Raw genomic sequence first — 19,322 nt, 5'->3', positions numbered from 1 at the left:
TGCAGGGGGTGGGGGGGTTGTCCATGATGGATGTCAGCTTGGCTAACATCCTCCTCTCACCGACGTCCTCAGTGGTGTCCAGAGGGCTGTCCAGGACAGAACCACCTCTCCTGACCAGTTAATTAAGTCTCTTTCTGTCCCTCTCAGAGCTTCCACAGCCCCAGCAGAACACTGCGTAGAAGACTGCAGATGCAACCACAGAGCCATAGAAAGTCCTCATTGTCCTCATGTCCTACACACTCCAAAAGGACCACAGTCTTCTCAGGAGATGAAGTCGTGACTTTGGCCCTTCCTGTACAGGGGATCAGTGTTCATGGACCAGTCCAGTTTATTGTTGAGGTGTACACCCAGGTGTTTGTACTCCTCCACGATCTCAATCTCAAATCCCGGTGTAGTCTTAAAGATATGTTTTTTCATACTGTGTATCCTGCGGCCTTCTGTTCTTCCCTCAGTTGGTCTTTAATCCTTCAGAATTAGAGGATGATTAAACTGCAGTTATTCTGATTCGGTTGATGCAACAAAATTCCTACATAGTCAGATCTTCCTTTTCAAAATCATTACATAAGACAAATGTTTAACTGCTCTCTGTGCATGTTTTTTAACACATCTGGAGGCCGTAAATTGTTTACTTCTGCACACTTTATTGGTGTTTCTAAAGTTCTTCTCGCCATATCTATGTATATTTGCTTCTGCTCACTGACAGACTGCAGATTTTCAATGAATTCTTGAAGCAAACATCTTTCCTCTTCAAAGTTTGCAACTTTGCTATTCACAAGGCTCACATCCTCACAGAGCAGGGACTGCATTCTCAAGGCTCCGGGAAGCAGAAAACAGCCTAAAACCCGCTGCAATAAGACACAAGACTTCACAGACTTCAAAGATAGAATTACAGTAATATAGAAGAATACATTGAAATGTCTCACTGGCCTGGAGGCAGGCAGTCCAGCTGCTCTCTGCCGCCTCCTGCTGCTGCTGCTGCTGCTGCTGTGTGTGTGTGTGCGTGTGTGCGCGCGCGTGCCGCTCCTCCCACCTGCAGCAGCTCAGGATCCAGTTGCGGTTTGGTTTTCACTCAGCAAGGAGCAACAGCGAGAGGTGAGCTGCCTGCTTTCTAACTCAACACTTGGAAACTGCCGTCTCTTCTGTGAGTGACACGATCCACTTTCCTCTGTGTGCTGGTCTTGAATGAAGCAGTGGGGTGTCAGTGCAGACAGACAAAGGAGCAGTGATGTTGATCAGAGCAGCTGATCCCAACATCAAAACTACACATTCTGTTAGTGGTAGTGTAGCAGACTGCACATAAAGTCAGTTTAAAGTCATGCTGAAACTCCTACTGGAGTATGCTGTTGAATTTAATGAGGAAACTCCCTCTGTAAACACCTGCAATAGCCTTTTAACCAGCAGCTTTTATTCCTTCAGTTTTCTGTTTTCAGCAGAAGAATAGAAATGCTTGCTTAACACTTGATCATGTCACTCAAATCCACGTTATCGATGTAATCCCGATGAACTCAGGCCCTCGGCCAGCTGCTGCTGCTGTTTTGATTCTCACAGTATCTGAATGTGCAAACAGTCATATATTAAGTCATATTGAGTGATCATGATGTGAGATGCAGCCCTCTGTCTATGTGATGAAGTCAGATTCAGAGAGTATACAATGCAACATAAGCCTTGTTTTTCTACTGTAGCGTGTAGCCTTGTGGTCACCAGGGTCACATCACTGTCCTTCCATTTCAACTTAGTCTTCAGTCAGAGCAAATGTACCTAAAGTGAGTGAATGGAAAGAAAAGAATTTGTGTCACCGCAGCTTTGAATCTTCGATGCAACAGAGACAGCAGAACTTAGAGGAGGTACCAGGCAGAAGTTAGCTCACTCAAAGGTCAAATCATCACTTTTACATTAAATATATTTGCAAAGCAGAATGATGCAGCTTGTTAAATCTTCTCAAGGAAGTCTGACAGTGACGAGGAAATAAGTCAAATCCCAGCTACCACAACAAGGAAGTAAGTCTTCTATCCTTCAGCCAGACGTTTACCCTTTAACAGAATCAGGACCTGCAGCATTCTTCTTTGTAAAGAAAGAAAGGTCTACTTTTCCTGCATAAACCTGCATCACCTGTGGCAGGAAGAACCGTGTTATTCTCACAGCTCAGTTTTCATGCAGCCTGGTACTCCTGAATTACAAGAGAATTAGACGTGATTACAACTTTCCTAGCGTGGATAATGAATAAACAATGGGAGCCTGTGTGACCACAACTATTTCTAAAACCAAGTCACAATTACATAACTCCCATTTTCTGCATTTGTAGCACTTTTTTCTTTGGTCAGAACATTTAGAGTGAACCTCAAACAATCAAGTGAAATCTCCACCAAATTCCAACAGTGCTCTTGGAGGTGGGTGAACATGGCCATTGTTGGCCCAGAACATGCAGGCAGAGAGATTGTATCGTGTTTGAGGGGGAAAGCAGCAGCTCTGTTAAGATCATCTCGATAAAAAAGATGCAAGTCAGACATCAATTATTTATCCTTCTTTGTGACATGAACACATGTGTATCACTGTGGCCGTTGTCACACACTGATAGACCTTCACATAGATACTGTATGTTTGTGGTTGTGTGGCAGACAGAGGCATGACGGAGAGGAGCAGTCAGTGGGAGGAAGGAGCGAGAAATAAAGGAGTGTTTTGAGAACAGTCAACAGTGTGTTACATGTCAAGGCAAATCAGCGTGTTTCATCAAACTTTGCAGAATGCTGCTCCGTGCTCTAACAGGATGCGTCCAGACACGTCTTTTTGTGCACTCCTTGTATTGCTGAGTAGGTTTTACTGTGTCAGCTCTCCTTGGATGAGTCCTTTTTGCTGCACGTGTCACTCGTCATCATCTGATTCACTCCAGCATGCCGCACATCAAGACTTGCAATATGATATATAACATCTTCATCTTTAAGAACCTCTAAGTATGTGAAAGCTGTCCGTGTTGCATTATCACCTAATAATGCTGACATGATTATAAGTTATGGCCAAATTCAAGGCGCTGAGGCTTGTTAAACTGCTTCCAACTTGATATTTCATGACCAATCAATCTGCTGATCAAAAGGAAAGAAAGTTGGGAAAAATGTCCATCACAATTCCCTAAAGCCCTAAAGTTGACAGATAGTTTGCTCATTTTGTCCAAACAACAGTCCAAAACCCAAGATGTTAAATGTTCTATCACAGAAATACTCACCTGAAGAAACTGGAACAAGTGAACTTTTAACATACTTGCTTAAAAATGGACTGAATTATCAGAACTGTTGCTGATTAATTTGCTGTTGATTGGCCGTTAATCAATCAGGCTCTTCTACCAACTGTGGCACAGTCTGACGGAGAACACTAACAGAGAAACAGACTCTCAGAGTCCTCTGTGAATCTCGGGCAGAATCCCTCCTTGATTTTTTCTGTTTTCTTTCAGATTCAAGCTGGTTCTAGAAAGAGTCAGACAACCCCAGCTGAAGCAAAACATCCAAAAACAGCAAAGTGCCTTCATCACCGTCTCAGTATGATCACTTTACACGATGGATAAAGCACAGGTCGTGTAGACCACAACACTCACTTGACTTGTGAGGACAAAATAAGATCATGTTCAGCCCCTAGCCTCAGAGTGAAAGCAGTGGAGAGCCACCATGATCGACCTGAGCTTCCTGACGGAGGAGGAGCAGGAGACCATCCTGTCTGTGCTGAAAAGAGACGCTGAGCTGAAGAAGGCTGAGGAGTATCGAGTCCAGTGAGTTCCTTGTGTCAGTTGCTCCATGACAACAGCCTGTTTCTGAGTCGAGGCGCCAACTAATCCCTCGCTCTTGAAGTTCGTCACAGATGAGATTGTGCAGAAAGCGTAGAAGTCCTGAATCTTATTATCTGCTTTCCGTACAGCACAGGCTTGTATGGGTTTTTTGCAAAAGACTTTTTGCAAAAAAAAAAATAAAAGTAGTTAAATTCTTCATTTTCATTTGCTAAAATCAGGAATTAATGTTCTGAATAATAAAGTAGTGACTATGCATTTCCCACTTCTGCAGGAACCTCCAGAGGACTGTCAGTGACAGGGGCCAGCTGAGGTACATGACTGGAGAATGGTTCTACGAGACCAAGCAGCTCCGCCACCAGGATCGCATCCATGGCTCCGACATCATCAGGGCCTCCATGAGACACACACATAAACCGCTGACTATATGTGAGTGTGCTGTGTCCTGCATTGCTTCTCTCTCTCTGTCTCTGTTCTCTGTGTGTGACGTGAGAGAAATCTCTTCCCTCCTTCAGCAGAGTTACATGAAGGACTTGTCATTCTTCATCCACCCAGTAGTTTTGTTGTCTGGTGTGTAATTAACATTGCAGCACCAGAGTTGGTGGCGTACAGTAGTTATAGTCTTTGTTCAACCCTTCCACTCACCTGAACCCAGTCTCTGCTCACAGGAGGTAAACTCAGCTGATTTCTCAGCTGATCCAGGGCACACTTCCAACTCCATCTTCATGTCATTTGCATCAGCTTGTTGAAAAAGTTTTACTAGCCTGAACTAAACCATTAGCTAAGCTTTTAACGTAAATACGTGCAAGGTGAGTATCCCTGTTTTGTAATATTAGCAAATCTGTGTCGGAGGATTACTAGCATCCATAATTCCAACACGTTTAACATGACTGTGTCTGCAGTGGGATGATGGCTCTGAAACCAGTGTTTCATGATGTGTTCGGTCTTTCTTCTCAGACTGTGAGCGTCCTGGTGAGTCAGTCCAGGAAGCCACTTCTAGAAGTCGCTCTGCAGTTCTTGCCTCACGTGACTCCATAAGACCCTGTTCTCTCGAAGCAAACAAAATGAGTCGAAAATGATCCAAATCCGTTAAATCTCTTTTTTCTCATGTCATTATGTTTCATGAGGCTGTGATAATCCTCGAGATCAAAAAGATCAGTCAAGGAAATGACTCTCAGATCACTGAAGGTGAATGAATGCAGGCTCTGCAGGGGTTCAGCACGCACACACACTCGTTTGGATCCTGATTATCTCACCTTTATGTTTTAACAAGGTAAAACCTTTTAGTCAGTGGACGTCTGAATCTTGTGTTGTTTTCAGTTGGCTGTCAGCTGCTAGCTCGGCTCAGCCTATTATGAGGCTTTTAAGCTTTTGGCACTTTTATGGACTTTTATTCTTTTACTCGTCTCGATCCCTGGGTGACTACCTCTTCACTGGCCTCATTCTCAGAGAAACTCGGGGTAACTTTATATCTCCAAGTATGGCCACTACCTCGTTTATCTCCCAGACGATGAGTTAGCCTCCGCTGAGTCGCTCATCTTGGTCCTTCTCGGCGGCAGGTGGACCTCAGCTCCCGGCTGGCCTCGCTGGAGCATCCCAGGTGCACCAGTCCTGCAGAGAAGGTAATACAGGCAGACCTGATGGAGGTCCTGCTGCTCTGAATGATCTCCACTCTGTGTCTGGCCCTGGTTCCTCTGGCCAGGAGGCTGCATTTGCCAAGCAAGAGTGATGCTGATTATTACTTATGGACTAATTCAAGCCTGTACAGAGCAGATGGGGGGATCCTAACAGAAAGGAACAAAGCAGAACTATTGAACCTGAACTCTTCTGATATGCACCACAGCAGCGCTCCATCCAGACCTTTGTGTTCAGTTCTAACAGTGTAGGTCCTGCCGCCGTATGCTCAGACTGTCAAACAGGCTCTGCTCCAGCTGAAGTCTACTTATGGCTCCAGAGATTGTGATTTAAATTTAGAGGAAACTCACAATATTGATTTCAGCATGCAAAGCGTCGTGCATTGCAAGGCTTGGATATCGTCCATACGAACAAGCAAAAAGGACTATGTTAATGTTCAGACACACCAAACTGACCCTAGCATTGTTTGCATTCTCTGACACATGGTGGCCAAACAAACGTTTTTGGTTTTTGCACAGCATGCAGTAAGACTATCTCAGATGGCAGATTAGATTAGATAAGACTTTATACGGTAGCGCTCCTTCCTGCACTGAGGGTGTCTCAGTCGGCCACTGAAGGAGCTGCTCAGCTCCTCTACAGTCTGGTGCAGTGGGTGAGAGCTGTGGTCCATGATGGCTGTGAGCTTGGCCAACAGCCTCCTCTCACCCACCTCCTCCACAGAGTCCCGTGGGCAGCCCAGGACAGAGCTGGCCCTCCTGACCAGCTTGTTAAGTCTCTTCCTGTCCTGCTCTGTGCTACCCGGGGCCCAGCAGATGACAGCGTAGAGGATAGCAGAGGCTGCCACAGAGTCATAAAAAGTCCTGTGCAGGGGTCTGCACACTGAGGGCCTCAGTCTCCTCAGAAGGTGGTGACGACTCTGGCCCCTCTTGTCAGTGTTGTGGGGACCAGTCCAGTTTATTGTTGAGGTGAACATCCAGGTTCTTGAAACTGTCCACTGTCTCAGTGTCCTCCCCCTGGATGTTCACTGGTGAGTGTGGTAGTGTCCTCCTCCTGAAGTCAACCACCATCTCCTTTGTTTTACTGGTGTTCAAGCACAGGTGGTTGCGCTCACACCAGTCCAGAAAGTCTATAATGAATGTATACGTGATGCATTCAGTGCACACTTCAGGTTATGTATTGTAAAATGCCTGATTTCCTCCCTCTGGCTCTAATCTTAGTGCATCTTGCCAGACAAACAAAATTGGCAATCCGGTCTTCTCATTGAAGCATTTTGCAAATCTTGAAGTGTTTAATGCTCTTACCTCTACTGATCCTAAAAAGTCCACCGGGGCTGGTCAGTCAGAGCCAAAGCTCTTATTATTAGTGGCTCCATTTTAAGTTGAATGCTTATATCATATGTTTATCATAATATATTATCTCATCCCTGACTTGTGGAAGGTGCACCATCTGATCTCAACGTGTTGGTGTGTCCTGGACCCTCACTGCAACTGACCAATCGCACTGTTTTGATGTCAAAGCTTTGTGACTCAGGAACAATACACACATGGTAGAAGTTAGCCTTTCTAACACTTCCTGACCCAAACCATGATCTGTTCCTAAACCTAACCTAGTACTTTGTTGCCTAAATTTAAACAAAATGCCAAAGAAATCTAAAAAAAAGAAAGTGAAGATAATAAGTGAACTAAGTCAAAAATACAACAAAAGGTTCTACACAGAACCCAAATCCAAACCCCTTGTATTGACTTGCCTAAGGCTTTTCATACTGTTGATCATCAAACTCTTGTGAAACACCTGGATTCACTTGGATTTGATGGGAAATCATGTAATTGGTCTTCAGATTGTGTTCTACAGTGGTAGAACACAAGCTGTTGTGGCCGATGGCTGTGAGACCAGTCTTTTAATGTGAACGAAGGTGTCAGACCAAATTCTTCATGATTTTTATGGATGAGTTAAGTGAAAAAAGTTAGATATGGTATAATTATCTGTACGTGGATTACACCATTCTATATACAGCTGTGCTCTTTGCTGTCCAGGTGGTCAGCAAAACCCAGATAAAACAAAATGCAGGCTGTTCTCTAGAAAACTGACTCACACTGACCACTGAAATGAATGTTACTGCTCTTAATGGGACTCTAATTGAAAGATTATCCTAATATAAATACCATGGCTTCTGCCTGGATGCTGTGCTTTCCATATTTTCTTTATCTTATGAGGCAAAGGACCTGAGTATGTCTCATGTCCTCTTAACTATAAATCAAGTTCACACTTAGTTCTCAAAACTATTTGGTCCTCAAGGATCACCGTGTCAATACTGAGTCTGGGAAACTGGCTCTAAAGTACTACTAGCCTGTTTTAAATAAAGGTTCAATTAAAAAAAGAAGCCTTTTGAAGAAGCCTCCGAAACTTCCAGGTGTGCTGATTTGTACATTTCTTCTGGTCAGGATGGAGATGTATAATTGCATCTGAGCTATTTTATGTATCTGCAGGGTAAATAGTCAGTTTCTGTGTTGTCATGAATATAAACAGTGCACATTACAATGAATGCTTAACCTTCTTTAATGTCTTGTGTGCTGCAGTGGAGCTCTCCCAGATATTACCTGAGAAGTCCAGTTTTGTCAGCAGTGAAAATCAAGAAGTGTTCGTCCCACCTGTACTCTGTGGAGTCCTTCAGGAGCCTCACAGCAGCTCACAGCTCAGCAGTGACAGGTGAGTAGAACCAAAGCAGGAGGTAGTCAGCCATTTATCACATTTGTTAGGAGTAACTAAGTGAATTTACTCAGTGAGGTACTTGTACTTGAGTATTTCCATTTTCTGCTACTTTATACTTCTATTCCTCTACATGTATTTTATCAGATATTAGTTACTTTGCAGATTGACATTTAAAATCCAGAATGTTATCAACAAATAAATGATGTATTATTTATATATCCAGCTCCAGCAGCTACAGAGACAGATATTTATATTATGTTGAGACATGCGAGCGAGAGAGTGAGTATTGGACTCACATTTGCCAGTTGACCAGAAACAGGACTCCACATGAGAGTTATTGCTGCTTTCTGGTTGCTGGAGGTGTACATAAGCAACTGTTTGCTAACAAGTTCAGCAGCACTGTGCTGCGTTTACAGCTTGTTTCTGCTGCAGGTTAATGCCTCTAGGCCGAAAGAGCGTTCACCTGTCTGAGGGGTATTTAGCTAACGGCGTAGGTTTACATAGGATGATAAGATGCATATTTTTTCTAATCACCTCGTGTTGTTTTAAAGGATAAGGCTGGTATTATTCTGCACTGTTCTTATTGTCAACAAACCCTATGCAAAGATCAACACTCAGTTCACATTAAACAAGAGTATGTTTAAAGAGAAAGCTGCCTAGTGCAGCTTTAAGTAATCACCAAATATAATGTAGTATAAACAAACATGTGGTCTGTGGTGTCTGTTTTGAGCGCCATCACATGCTGCAGAGTAGATTTCTGGTGAGTGGAGTTGTGCTGAGTTGGTCTCATAGTTCTCAGTAATCGTCTTAGCAGGTCAGGTCTCACATGTTCATGTTTTTCACTGCTCCTGACGACTGGTCATGTTTATGAGTGTCATACACATTCTGCACCGCCTTTGGCTCCGAGGACTTAGCTGCCCGTAAAGCAACTTTATATCACTGTAATTATTTGTCCTGAAACCTGTTTGTTGCAGCTTGCACAATCATTTGTTGTGACAAAAACAAGAAAACAGGCATTGTTCAGGTAATTAGATTATTATTTCACTGGTCACTGACTAAAATGCGTCTGTGGTATGGAAGGGAGTGGAATTCACTGTTTAAATGAACCTTCTTTAAAAGACAGAGAAGAAGTTTGAAGTTGCACAGCCAGATCTTCAGAAACTGTCAAACTTGTAACCTTGCAATCTGTTTATTCTAATAGGTATCACAACGCTTATGAAACACCACAAGATACACCTAGACCGGTTTTACAGTCACCCACAAAGGTAGGATGAGATCTGGAAAAAGAAAATAATCCAAAAAGTTGTGTGTGTGAGCCGATGCTTCGCAGTGTTACAGGTGTGAAATGTATCAATCTTATTTTTTTGAAGCAAAGAAAAAATCCATTCAACTGTGAGCTCATTGCAAGTCACACTTCTGAAGAGAAGGACAGCGAGTTATTGGAAGGAGCAGTGGATCAAACCCAGACCCTGACCAACGGTGAGTCTTTATATAAACACAGTTTGTGCTATTTTAAGAATTATGGGTGCAGGTGGATTAATGATCCACAGCGATCTAATGACATATGTATATCATGTGTTATGTTTTGAACTGAGTGGCCTGCTTGATGGACAAATCGTGAAAGCAGTTAGATGACAAGCCAAAGTAAGTCTGGTTCTAGCAATCAGTTTGACATGCAGGTGTGTGGGTCCCTGTGAGCAGCATGTTGGCATGAGCAGTGTTTGCATGGCAGTGGAAAGCATGTAGTGGCATGTCGTTTCTAACGATTTTAGCATGTGATGTAACTCCATCGGGTGTTTGTTGCTATTTCAGAAAAAGGTATTATTACACAGTGGTGCAAGTGTGACAAATTACAGTTCGACTCAGGTCCTTGGTCGTCAACAGTGCTGGTTTAAACAAACTCAAACAAAGATGACGTGCATAATTTAATCAAAGCTCTCATGCAAGTTTTTGCATTTCCAGAAATATTTCTACGTGCATTTTCTTCCAGTCCCTGTGAAATGAGCCAATGAGCTGGGACCACAGATTTTCCCAGGGGCTGTCAAAGAGAAGGGAAGTCCAAATGCACCAGGCTGCCAGACTAACGAGAGGATTACGCAGAAATACATTCCAAAGCCTTAATCTGTACTGCATGACTTGTGCCTGCTGGAAATATTTCACAGGAGCAATGAAAACAATGTTTTTGTGGGAGAAGTTAAAGATAAGAAGGAACAAGCAACACAAATACTGACAGCTTAGAGGAAGCACAACAGGACAGTTAGTTACCTTATGCCTCTAAAGTGAAAACTGTACCAGTGTTATGTATGTACATTACCTCATGAGGATGTTGTCTGAAAACGTCATGGAAAACATTAGTATTTTAAAAATTGGGGCAGATTGTGCTTCTCAATCACAAGTGCACATATAACAAATGGCCTTTCTGTATGTGCAACGCACAGTATTCCTCAGAATGGTGAATTCGTAGTCTGAGAGCTTTATTTTGAAATAAATAGTAATTGGTTTTATGTGTAAAGCACTTCCAGCACTCAAAGACACTTTGTGCCAACTCATACAGAGAACAAATGTACTCAAATCAGTGCCTGACGTTCCTCAGTTTAGTGGACTTCCCCTCGAAGTAGCCAGGCTAAAATGTATAACCCTGCAGACAAAATGTTACTTAAAGTGAAGTATAGAAATACTGACTACTAGCAACAAAATATACTTTAAGTATCAAAGTAAAACTAATGGTTCTGCAGTAAAATGACAGTAAAATAACAAGCGATAGACATCTGAAACATGACAAGGAGCCACAACTGGACTTTCCACCACTGACAAAAGACTGGAGTCTCCTAATGTAGGACGTGAAACTCACCTCCAGAGTTACACACACAGCTGATGGGCTGTAGGTTAAAATGGTGTTCATTTGTTTTTGTTTCTTTCAGAGCCTTTACCGTCATCTGACAGCTGCATGTCTTTTGCTAGTCACCTTAAACAAGACCCTAATCATAGCCCAGTCACCCAGAATGCATCTGTGCCCAAGCTGGAAAAAAGTGCAGTCAGCAGCAGTCCTCAGGACTGTTTTCCTGAGGTAGACGGACCGGGAGGCAGGCTGAGTAACTCTGCTGCTCCTCGTGGCATCCTTAAGCACCTGTCCAACTCTAGCTCCACAGACTCCCTGTTCTCTCACCTGGACCCTCAGAGTCCAGCTAGCCTAGATTCTCCTACTGAGACCTGGATAGACAGGAAGCAGGTGAGGTTCAGCAACACGGTCGGTCCCAGCAGAGTGGAGTGGCAGCATGGGAAGGAGCTGGGAGAGCACATTTTGCTGGATATCGACTCCATCGCTCCATCTGAGGCGGGAAATAATAGTGACCCTGAAAGTACAGTCAGTACCGCTGCTGGCACATGTAGGTCTTTACTCCGTCAGAGTCAAGTGGAGTCTCAGGACGGTGAACTCAGTAGCGAAAATGAAGTGTACCTCCAAGAGCAAGAAGCTGGTCAACACCAGATCCCTGACGGTAAGAGCTGTGTTTAAAACCAGTGAGTCAACTAAACAGCCAATCAGTAAGTCAGAATAACTAACAATGATTCCAACATACATTCATAGACATTCGCAAGTGTTAACAAAAAATAATGTTGATGTTCATCCTGCTTGTGCATGTGTTTGCATGCAGTAAAATATGTGCATTTATATATGACTGCTTATAGAGGCTAGTGAGAACAAAAAAAAAAGATATTGGGTTTTACTGCACCTTGCTTTGGCATTACGGGTAATTTGTCTCTGCAGCTTTTCCATTCATGTCTCATGCCATGGGTTGAACTTCCTTACTGCTTTATTGTACATCTGTGAAATGAAGTGTGGCATTGCTAATCCCAAAGTACATGACTGGGGCTGAAGTGCAGATTTAACAATCTGCTAATTTCATTTGGTGCACAGTTAGAGCTCATTGGAAATCAAAGTATTATAATGCACCTTCTGATAAACTGTGCATGGAGCACAGAAGGATTTGTTTGTGTTTTAAAACATATTCAAAATTATTCTGATGGCATTAGTGTCTGTAGAGAACAGACAGCTGGTACACTCAAAGTGTTTCTGCCATTTGATTTCAGTGTCCCTGGGTCATTTCTGCAGTCTGTGCATTGCTATTTGCCACAGCATTTTTTATATGCTACCACAGAGGGACAACAGAATTGCAAATTTTCAAATTCTGATATTTAATACATACTGACCTTTAAAAAGATATGCCCTACTTCATTTAACAGTAATACACCAAGAAAAGGCAACTTTAATGACACTGTGCAGTGTTAATAGATATATATGTAAATAGCATGTACATGAGTGATCCAACAGGTGGTTGTTGTCTTTGCAGGTGTCTCTGAGCACTGTCAATCTGAGTTCCCAAGCCCAGCAGCGTCTGGACTCATTTCTGCTGAGCAGGAGTCAGGTAAGCCTGTTCACCTGGAGACAGAGCTTGAAGAGGACCCCCAGGCTAAGGCCATAGACATCACCAAGTTGCCCGAACAGAGCACTGACATTTCTGTTGAGGCCACCTCAGATACTAAGCCGTTAACCACTGGCACCTCGAAGGGTTCATCTCATTCTGTTTCACCAAAGCCCAGGCAGAGACTGCTTGGATTGTTTAGAAGAGAGAAAGATAAACCTGCTGAAATACAGAGTGCACAGAAAGAAGATGTGAAGATGTCCAAGCTGAAAGAACCAGGCAACACCCAGAATCTCAACCAAGGCGCTGCACATGCGGCCGTGGGCAGACCTGCCAGTGTCAAACCAGAAGCCAAACCCTCTGAGATGACAGAGGTCAGAACAGTGCATCTTACAGCCCTGCAGAACACTCCTTTTAAAGAAACAGAGACCCCAGATAAAACAGACCCTCAACAACAGGCAACAGAAGGCAGAGCTGGTCAGCAACCAAAGAGACTATCCAATCTGAAAGCTTTCTGGGAGAGAGAAAACAGTGGTCCCAAAATAATATTTACCAGAGAAGAGGCAAGGCGCCAAGACATCTCCAAGACAGGAACAGAGGCTTCATATGGCCCTCAGACTAACTCTGATGTAGAGAGCATACACAACGATGTCTCACCTCAAATGGAAATGACAGTTGAGGAGACTGCTGGCACATCCCAAGAAAGGAGCTCATCGCCACAGACTGACTGTAGCCTCTTGGTAGGTTTATCTAAAGAAGATGGCACATATAGAGCAAATCCAGTCCTCATCTGTGAAGAGACAGATGACTCTTTAACCGGTTCAGTGACAGATTTGCAGATTTCTGAGCTGCTGGAAAACGTCACCACTTCTGTACCTTCTTCTGTCGTCTTTGACACCCAAAAGCAAGAGGGGGATATTCCAGTTGCCCTTCCCAGGCAGTCCAGTTCCAGTCCTCAAGAGGACTTGCCAGCCAAGATCAGTGAGCTTAAGCATTTCTGGGACAAGGAATATACAGGACCCAGAGTAATTTCTGCAAGAGTCAAGGAAGCCTCAAGCAGTGACAAAGTGGGTTCCCCTCAGTGTGATCTGAGAACTTCCTCAGACGGCAGAGGGAAGTCTAAGGGAGAGGCACAAACATCTCCATGCAAAACCAGATCAGACAGGTCACAGCTGAGGAGTTCTGGTAGCACTGGGGATGTACAGTCAACATGGCACCAACACCAGGCCAAGGCTGATACAGAAGCTCAAGAAAGACCCCTCAGTCCAAGTAAATCCCACGATGACGAAGTCAGGAGGAGTCCATCTAAGACCTGCCACCCAAGGGTCCTTCCTAGAGAATCCTCCAGCCCTCAGAGATCCAGACTGGAAGGCTCTCCCTTAAAGACCTTTCCGATAAACATCGACCCCCAAACCGAAGAGCACCAAGGGAAGCCTACACCAAAGCCAAGACAGAAGAAGAGTCCCTCTCATGAAGCAAAGCAGACAGTGCTGACAGACATTAAACCTAGCACAGACATCACATCTCAGAGGGACAGAGGGGCTCGTTTTGGTAATGTGGATAGTTCAAGCTGTCCTCCACCACAATCCAAAAAAGCCTCAGAGAAGAAGTTGGGGACCTTCACACGTCTTGCCAGATCTTTCATCCCTCAGGATTATCAGCACTACCTCGGGCCTCAGGAGAAGGCCCACGTCCCGTCTTTTCATCCAGAGAAAGCTGCTGTTGCAGAGAGCGACGCCCTCAGAGACTTTATGGGGAACCAGAGTGGCGGTCCCACTGAGGGGAATCCTCCCAGATTCAGTTCCTGGATTGTGCAGAATAAAGATGGAAACTCCAGCCACGACACAACAACCAGGACCCGGTCTCTGCCTCACACGAGTTCAGGCAGTGAGCTTTCAATTCTCTCTCAATATTTCTTCAAGATGATGAATGAGAAATGGATGAAACAGTGATGTTTCATTTAATCAAATCACACCGAGTTAGCATATTAACACTACAGTGAGTCTGGTTTGACTGAGAGTTTCTACATCTGCCCCGACTAATTCCTCAATTTCAAATTTCTGTAACTCTTCTGTTGTGTTCATTCATTCATTCACCTTCATTTCTTAATTTTTTCTTGTATTTCCTCTTCAAGTGTATCAACACATGTTTAGATTTTAGCTGCCTGTTAACCAGCAGAAAATGATTGTTTAGTTTTTTGTTAAATGTAGCTGCAGTTTAGTTCAGTTTGTAGTTTGTAGTTGGTCAGCTTTTTGTGATTTAAGCAGTGCTGCATGTGGTTTGTAAGAAGCCGTTTCTCACTGCTATAAACATTCAAAATGGTGCGACAAACAACAGCACTCCTGCTAATTCACCAAAATAGATGATGCTAAAATGATGGTGGCATATTTTTGACATCCTAAACAGATTTTCCGAGCATGACATTGCTCTGAAATATGCGACCAAAGGTAAACGAGCAATGTTCCCCTTGTTTTTCATTCACGTTTCGTTTGTGGCAGGTTGTGATGACAGAGCTAGTCCCATCATGTCAGCTCAGAAACAATCATCCTCCAGGAGCATGTCCTCATCCAAAAGCCTGGACAACCTCAGCTCACAAACAGGTAACAGAACTCTTTCTTCTTCAGATGCTGTATGTGCTCAACGCAGCTGATGCTCATAAAGCTTTGTTGCATTGCCAGCGCGTATTCCATGTTACCTGAGATGGTTTTATATGGTGGCATGTAAATAATACTCTGTCTTCTCAGGCGAAGAGAGGACCCAGACTAACTCAAGAGAACAAATGGATCACAGTGTGGATAATGGTAAACAGCATGAGGTCCTCGCTTTGAATCAGCACACCTTTGAAATTCAGGAATACTCATCATGTAGTAACAGTCAAAGTCGAATCTTTCTTCCAGTTTCTGCACTCCCATCAGCCTTTAGTCTGTCCAGCTCAAAGCAGATGAAAACCAGCATGTCAGTGCCTATTCTTCAGCAGGACGAGGTAAATCACAGACTCGCTGAACTCACAGCAAAAGCGTGATATCCTGTGTTCAGCATCTGTACCGCAGATACTGAACTTATACATCTGCCAGCTTCACAGATACACGATACATGCTCCTTTGTGATTTTATTAATCATTCATGCTTTTCTATTATTATCAGACAGACAGTGACAGCACTTTTGAGACCAAGTTGGGCGGCAGGAGATACACAGGCAGCTCCATGTCCAACATAAGTCTCTCCTCAGGAATGGCCTCCATGTCATCTGTATGTCTGCGTGCAGCTCACTACGATTTTGATCTGAATTTTTCACCTTATTATTATTATTGTTGAAATGTGCCATGCGTTTAAAAAGGTGCAGCTGCCCACTGTGGTTTTCAGGGTTTGGGTTTCCTCATTTTTAGTTTTGATCTTTCGATGAAATTTGTTGACCATAAGAAATATAGAAGATCAGACTGATCCTTTGAATAAAAAGACTGCTTCATGTGGGATTTAGGTTTTAAAGGTCCTGTCAGTCACTAAGGTTCAAGAATAGAATGGAAAAAGGGGGTGTATATAGTAAAATGGGAACATTTGGCATAGTCACTGTAGCTGTTTATAGCTACCATAAAGTTTGTTTAAGCAAAAGAAAGGTAATCAAAGCTTTCTGCCCCTACAAATCGATCCGATTAGTTTCCCTTTAGCGCTGAAGCCGGAGTGGATGGGGTTTCCTCTCTTCTGTGTTGTTTCTGAATGAGCAGGTCAGCGGCAGCATGAGCAGCATTTACCCTGCAGACTTTGGTGACATTGAAGTCCAGGGCAGCATCCAGTTTGCTGTGAACTACATCCAGAAGCTCGGAGAGTTTCACATCTTTGTGGTGCACTGCAGGGATCTGGCCACGGCCGACAGCAAGAGGAGCCGCTCCGACCCGTAAGCGCTTGTTGTATACTGTATGATCAGATCTATCATAAATAGTGATGTTTGTGATACAAAGGCAGAGAAGTGGCACTGGAAGATCAGACAAGAGGCTGAAATGGGTCACATTCGTCACAAGATGCAAACAGACGCCTCCTGCAGACATTTCACTGTACACCACATGTTGTAACTCAGAATAGAAATGTAACTCCTCTGCCTCTCTACAGGTATGTGAAATGCTACCTTCTTCCTGACAAAGCAAAGCTGGGAAAGAGAAAAACCACTGTGAAAAAGAAGACTCTAAACCCCACTTACAACGAAATCCTCAGGGTAAGAACTCCAGATTTCGTCCCTTACAGACTTCTCATCATGTTTTCCACATTGTACAAACTCATCTGTTGCCTTCTTCTCCTTTCATAGTTTAAAATCAAAATGGAGGTGTTGAAAACTCAGAGTCTGAACACCTCGGTGTGGCACAATGACACTTTTGGGCGGAACAGCTTCCTGGGCGAGGTGGACCTGGATTTGTCGGAGTGGGACTTCAGCAACACGCAGATAAATGAATATGCACTAAAAGCCACGGTACAGGCTTCATTTCTGTACGCTCTGTGTGCATCATAGAAGGGGTTTCATTCCACGTGTACTCACCTCAGCTCAATCCTCCAGGTCTCACAAACCTCAACACTGTCTCCCTCACGTCTGACAGACAGCAGAGGACAGATGAGAGTCGCCCTCAGGTTCCTGCCACAGACGTCCCACGGTGAGCTGCAGACCCCTCAGTCCTTACCAGTTCCTTCCCTTCTGTTTCGTCACTTATTGTGGTCCGGTTGTGTCCGCAGGTAAGACCGCGTCTAGGATGGAGACTGGTGAGGTGCAGATTTGGGTGAAAGACTGCAAGAATCTTCCTCCAGCCAGAGGAGTTATTATCGACCCATTTGTGAAATGGTAGGATGTCCTGCACACTGGTGGATCACTGACACTGAAATAAATAATCATGGAAAAACACTGAAACAATATGAAAAAGAACTGTAAACTGTGAAATACTCCAATACATTTTTCGAAAGCATCTCATTGATGTGAAGTGTTATTTTATCATGCTTCTTCTGGGAAGAGGACATGAAGACATCCGTTTGACCTGCAATAAACTTTGTTAGCGTGAGAAGAAGCATGGTGAAACATCATTTTAAAGTATTAAAAACGTAAAAATGAATGGGTTTTATTGTTACATGAAATTTTTTTTCTACATTTATTCATGTGGTTATTTTTTTCCTTCATGTCTTATTTATCGATTCAGTTAGTTGGGACACTTTGCGTTTCCACACCTGGCCACGTGTTTGTCACATCGATCCAGGTGAGTCAATCATTTCATGTCCCTCCTGCCTTCCGCCTGCAGCACCGTGCTTCCTGACACAAGCCGGAAAAGCCGACAGAAGACGCGGGTGGTGAAAAGGACGGCCAACCCCATGTTCAACCACACCATGGTGTACGACGGCTTCCGACCGGAGGACCTGAGAGAGGCCTGTGTGGAGATCACAGTGTGGGATCACGACCGCCTGAGTAACCACTACATAGGCGGTCTGAGGCTTGGGCTGGGGACAGGTGAGGTTCCTCTCCACTGTTCCAGCTGGTATTAAAGTGTGGGCTGAATTTGGATACACTTAGTTCACTTCAGATCTCTATTGTCCAACATGAGAAAATTCTCTTTGCAGAAACACAATAAAAACACAATCCAACGTTCTAATAGTTGGTACTATATATGCAATACAGAACACAATAAAAGGTTCATATGAGTAAAGCAAAGGAACCCTGCAATAATAAGAACAGAGTTCATTTAAAACGCTCAGCTGTGCAGGGAACCAAGAGGCACTTCATGATCCATTAGAATTAAGAGCACTTACTGCATGAAATGAACCTGCAGCTGATTATCAGAAGAAAATACAGTCTCTATTGTCTCACTGTTCATACCAAAGCTTAATTTCTTGTCAAGTCAGTTTGATTTATGGAGCCCAGTATCACAAATTACAATTTGTCTGAAGGAGCTTTACAGTCTGTGCAGCATCTCCACCCTCAAACCCTCCATGTCTCATCGGTATAAACACCAAGGTGCTGCTGCTCTGTAGGATTGTGGGTATAATGTGTGATCTGATTTTGGATATACTGTCGGGATAATGAAGACAGCTGACATGTTTTTGCATTGACATGCATTGTTCACACATCTGTGTCCTCTGGTGAGGGTCATTCTAACATGACTTTCACTCATTACTCATTCGATTCAGTTCAAACCGTTTGACGTGAAATCATTTCTGTGCCTCTCTGAACAGGGAAGAGCTACGGGGTGGAAGTGGTTTGGATGGATTCTACGACGGATGAAGCAAATTTATGGCAGAGGATGTTACAGTTTAATGGAGAATGGGTGGAGGATGTTTTGCCTCTGAGAATGTTGCTGATAGCAAAGAGCATGTCTAAGTGAGATGGTCTAAGATGTGTTGATAAATGTGTGGAAACTTTATGGGATGGACCTACAAACTATACACTGACTGGAAGCAGCAGCTTCAAAGAGCAGCGTGTATGTATCTGTATAACTGATGATCACTGTATGATAAATGAATGCACAGGCTACCACATGTTAAATTTATCATCTCAAAAGTTCATTATTTACACAAAATGATGCAAACAAGGGGAAACAATCTATGTTAGAAGCATACAGATAGTTTTGATCTGAAGATAAATCTGACCTGAGCACTAATGATTTGTATATAGTCCTCTTGTTCTATAATGTGTAATTCTATCTTCAATAAACAGGATACTAACATGACTTGTGATTCGTGTTAATATAATGGTTTCATTTGAGGTTTTTGGGAGCAGATAGTAGCATCATCATCATCATAGATATTCACCTTAGAAATAGCAGA

General features: G+C 43.5%; 1 protein-coding gene across 7 annotated transcripts; it reads left to right on the top strand.

Annotated features, from left to right (window-relative positions):
- Positions 1-1,056: 1,056 nt before the first annotated feature.
- sytl2a (synaptotagmin-like 2a) lies at positions 1,057-19,225 on the top strand. Of its 7 annotated transcripts, none has more exons than XM_041951838.1 (19): positions 1,057-1,092; positions 3,443-3,754; positions 4,044-4,198; positions 7,981-8,110; positions 9,315-9,378; positions 9,484-9,592; positions 11,035-11,610; positions 12,463-12,537; positions 15,033-15,134; positions 15,279-15,335; positions 15,432-15,517; positions 15,678-15,782; positions 16,256-16,425; positions 16,638-16,740; positions 16,831-16,992; positions 17,077-17,170; positions 17,250-17,355; positions 17,804-18,009; positions 18,732-19,225. In XM_041951838.1, exons 2-19 carry the CDS (start codon positions 3,654-3,656, stop codon positions 18,878-18,880), a joined length of 2,550 nt encoding a protein of 849 aa, XP_041807772.1. In that variant the 5' UTR covers positions 1,057-1,092; positions 3,443-3,653; the 3' UTR covers positions 18,881-19,225. The 7 variants fall into 7 exon arrangements, with proteins under 7 accessions (XP_041807772.1, XP_041807771.1, XP_041807775.1 ...); XM_041951837.1 differs by having other exon boundaries at positions 1,062-1,141; XM_041951841.1 differs by lacking the exon at positions 11,035-11,610 and having other exon boundaries at positions 1,062-1,141.
- Positions 19,226-19,322: the final 97 nt, after the last annotated feature.

Source organism: Chelmon rostratus, chromosome 14 (assembly GCF_017976325.1).
Source record: "Chelmon rostratus isolate fCheRos1 chromosome 14, fCheRos1.pri, whole genome shotgun sequence".
NCBI classification, from domain to species: domain Eukaryota; kingdom Metazoa; phylum Chordata; class Actinopteri; order Chaetodontiformes; family Chaetodontidae; genus Chelmon; species Chelmon rostratus.
This window is presented reverse-complemented; position numbering and strand designations above follow the sequence as displayed.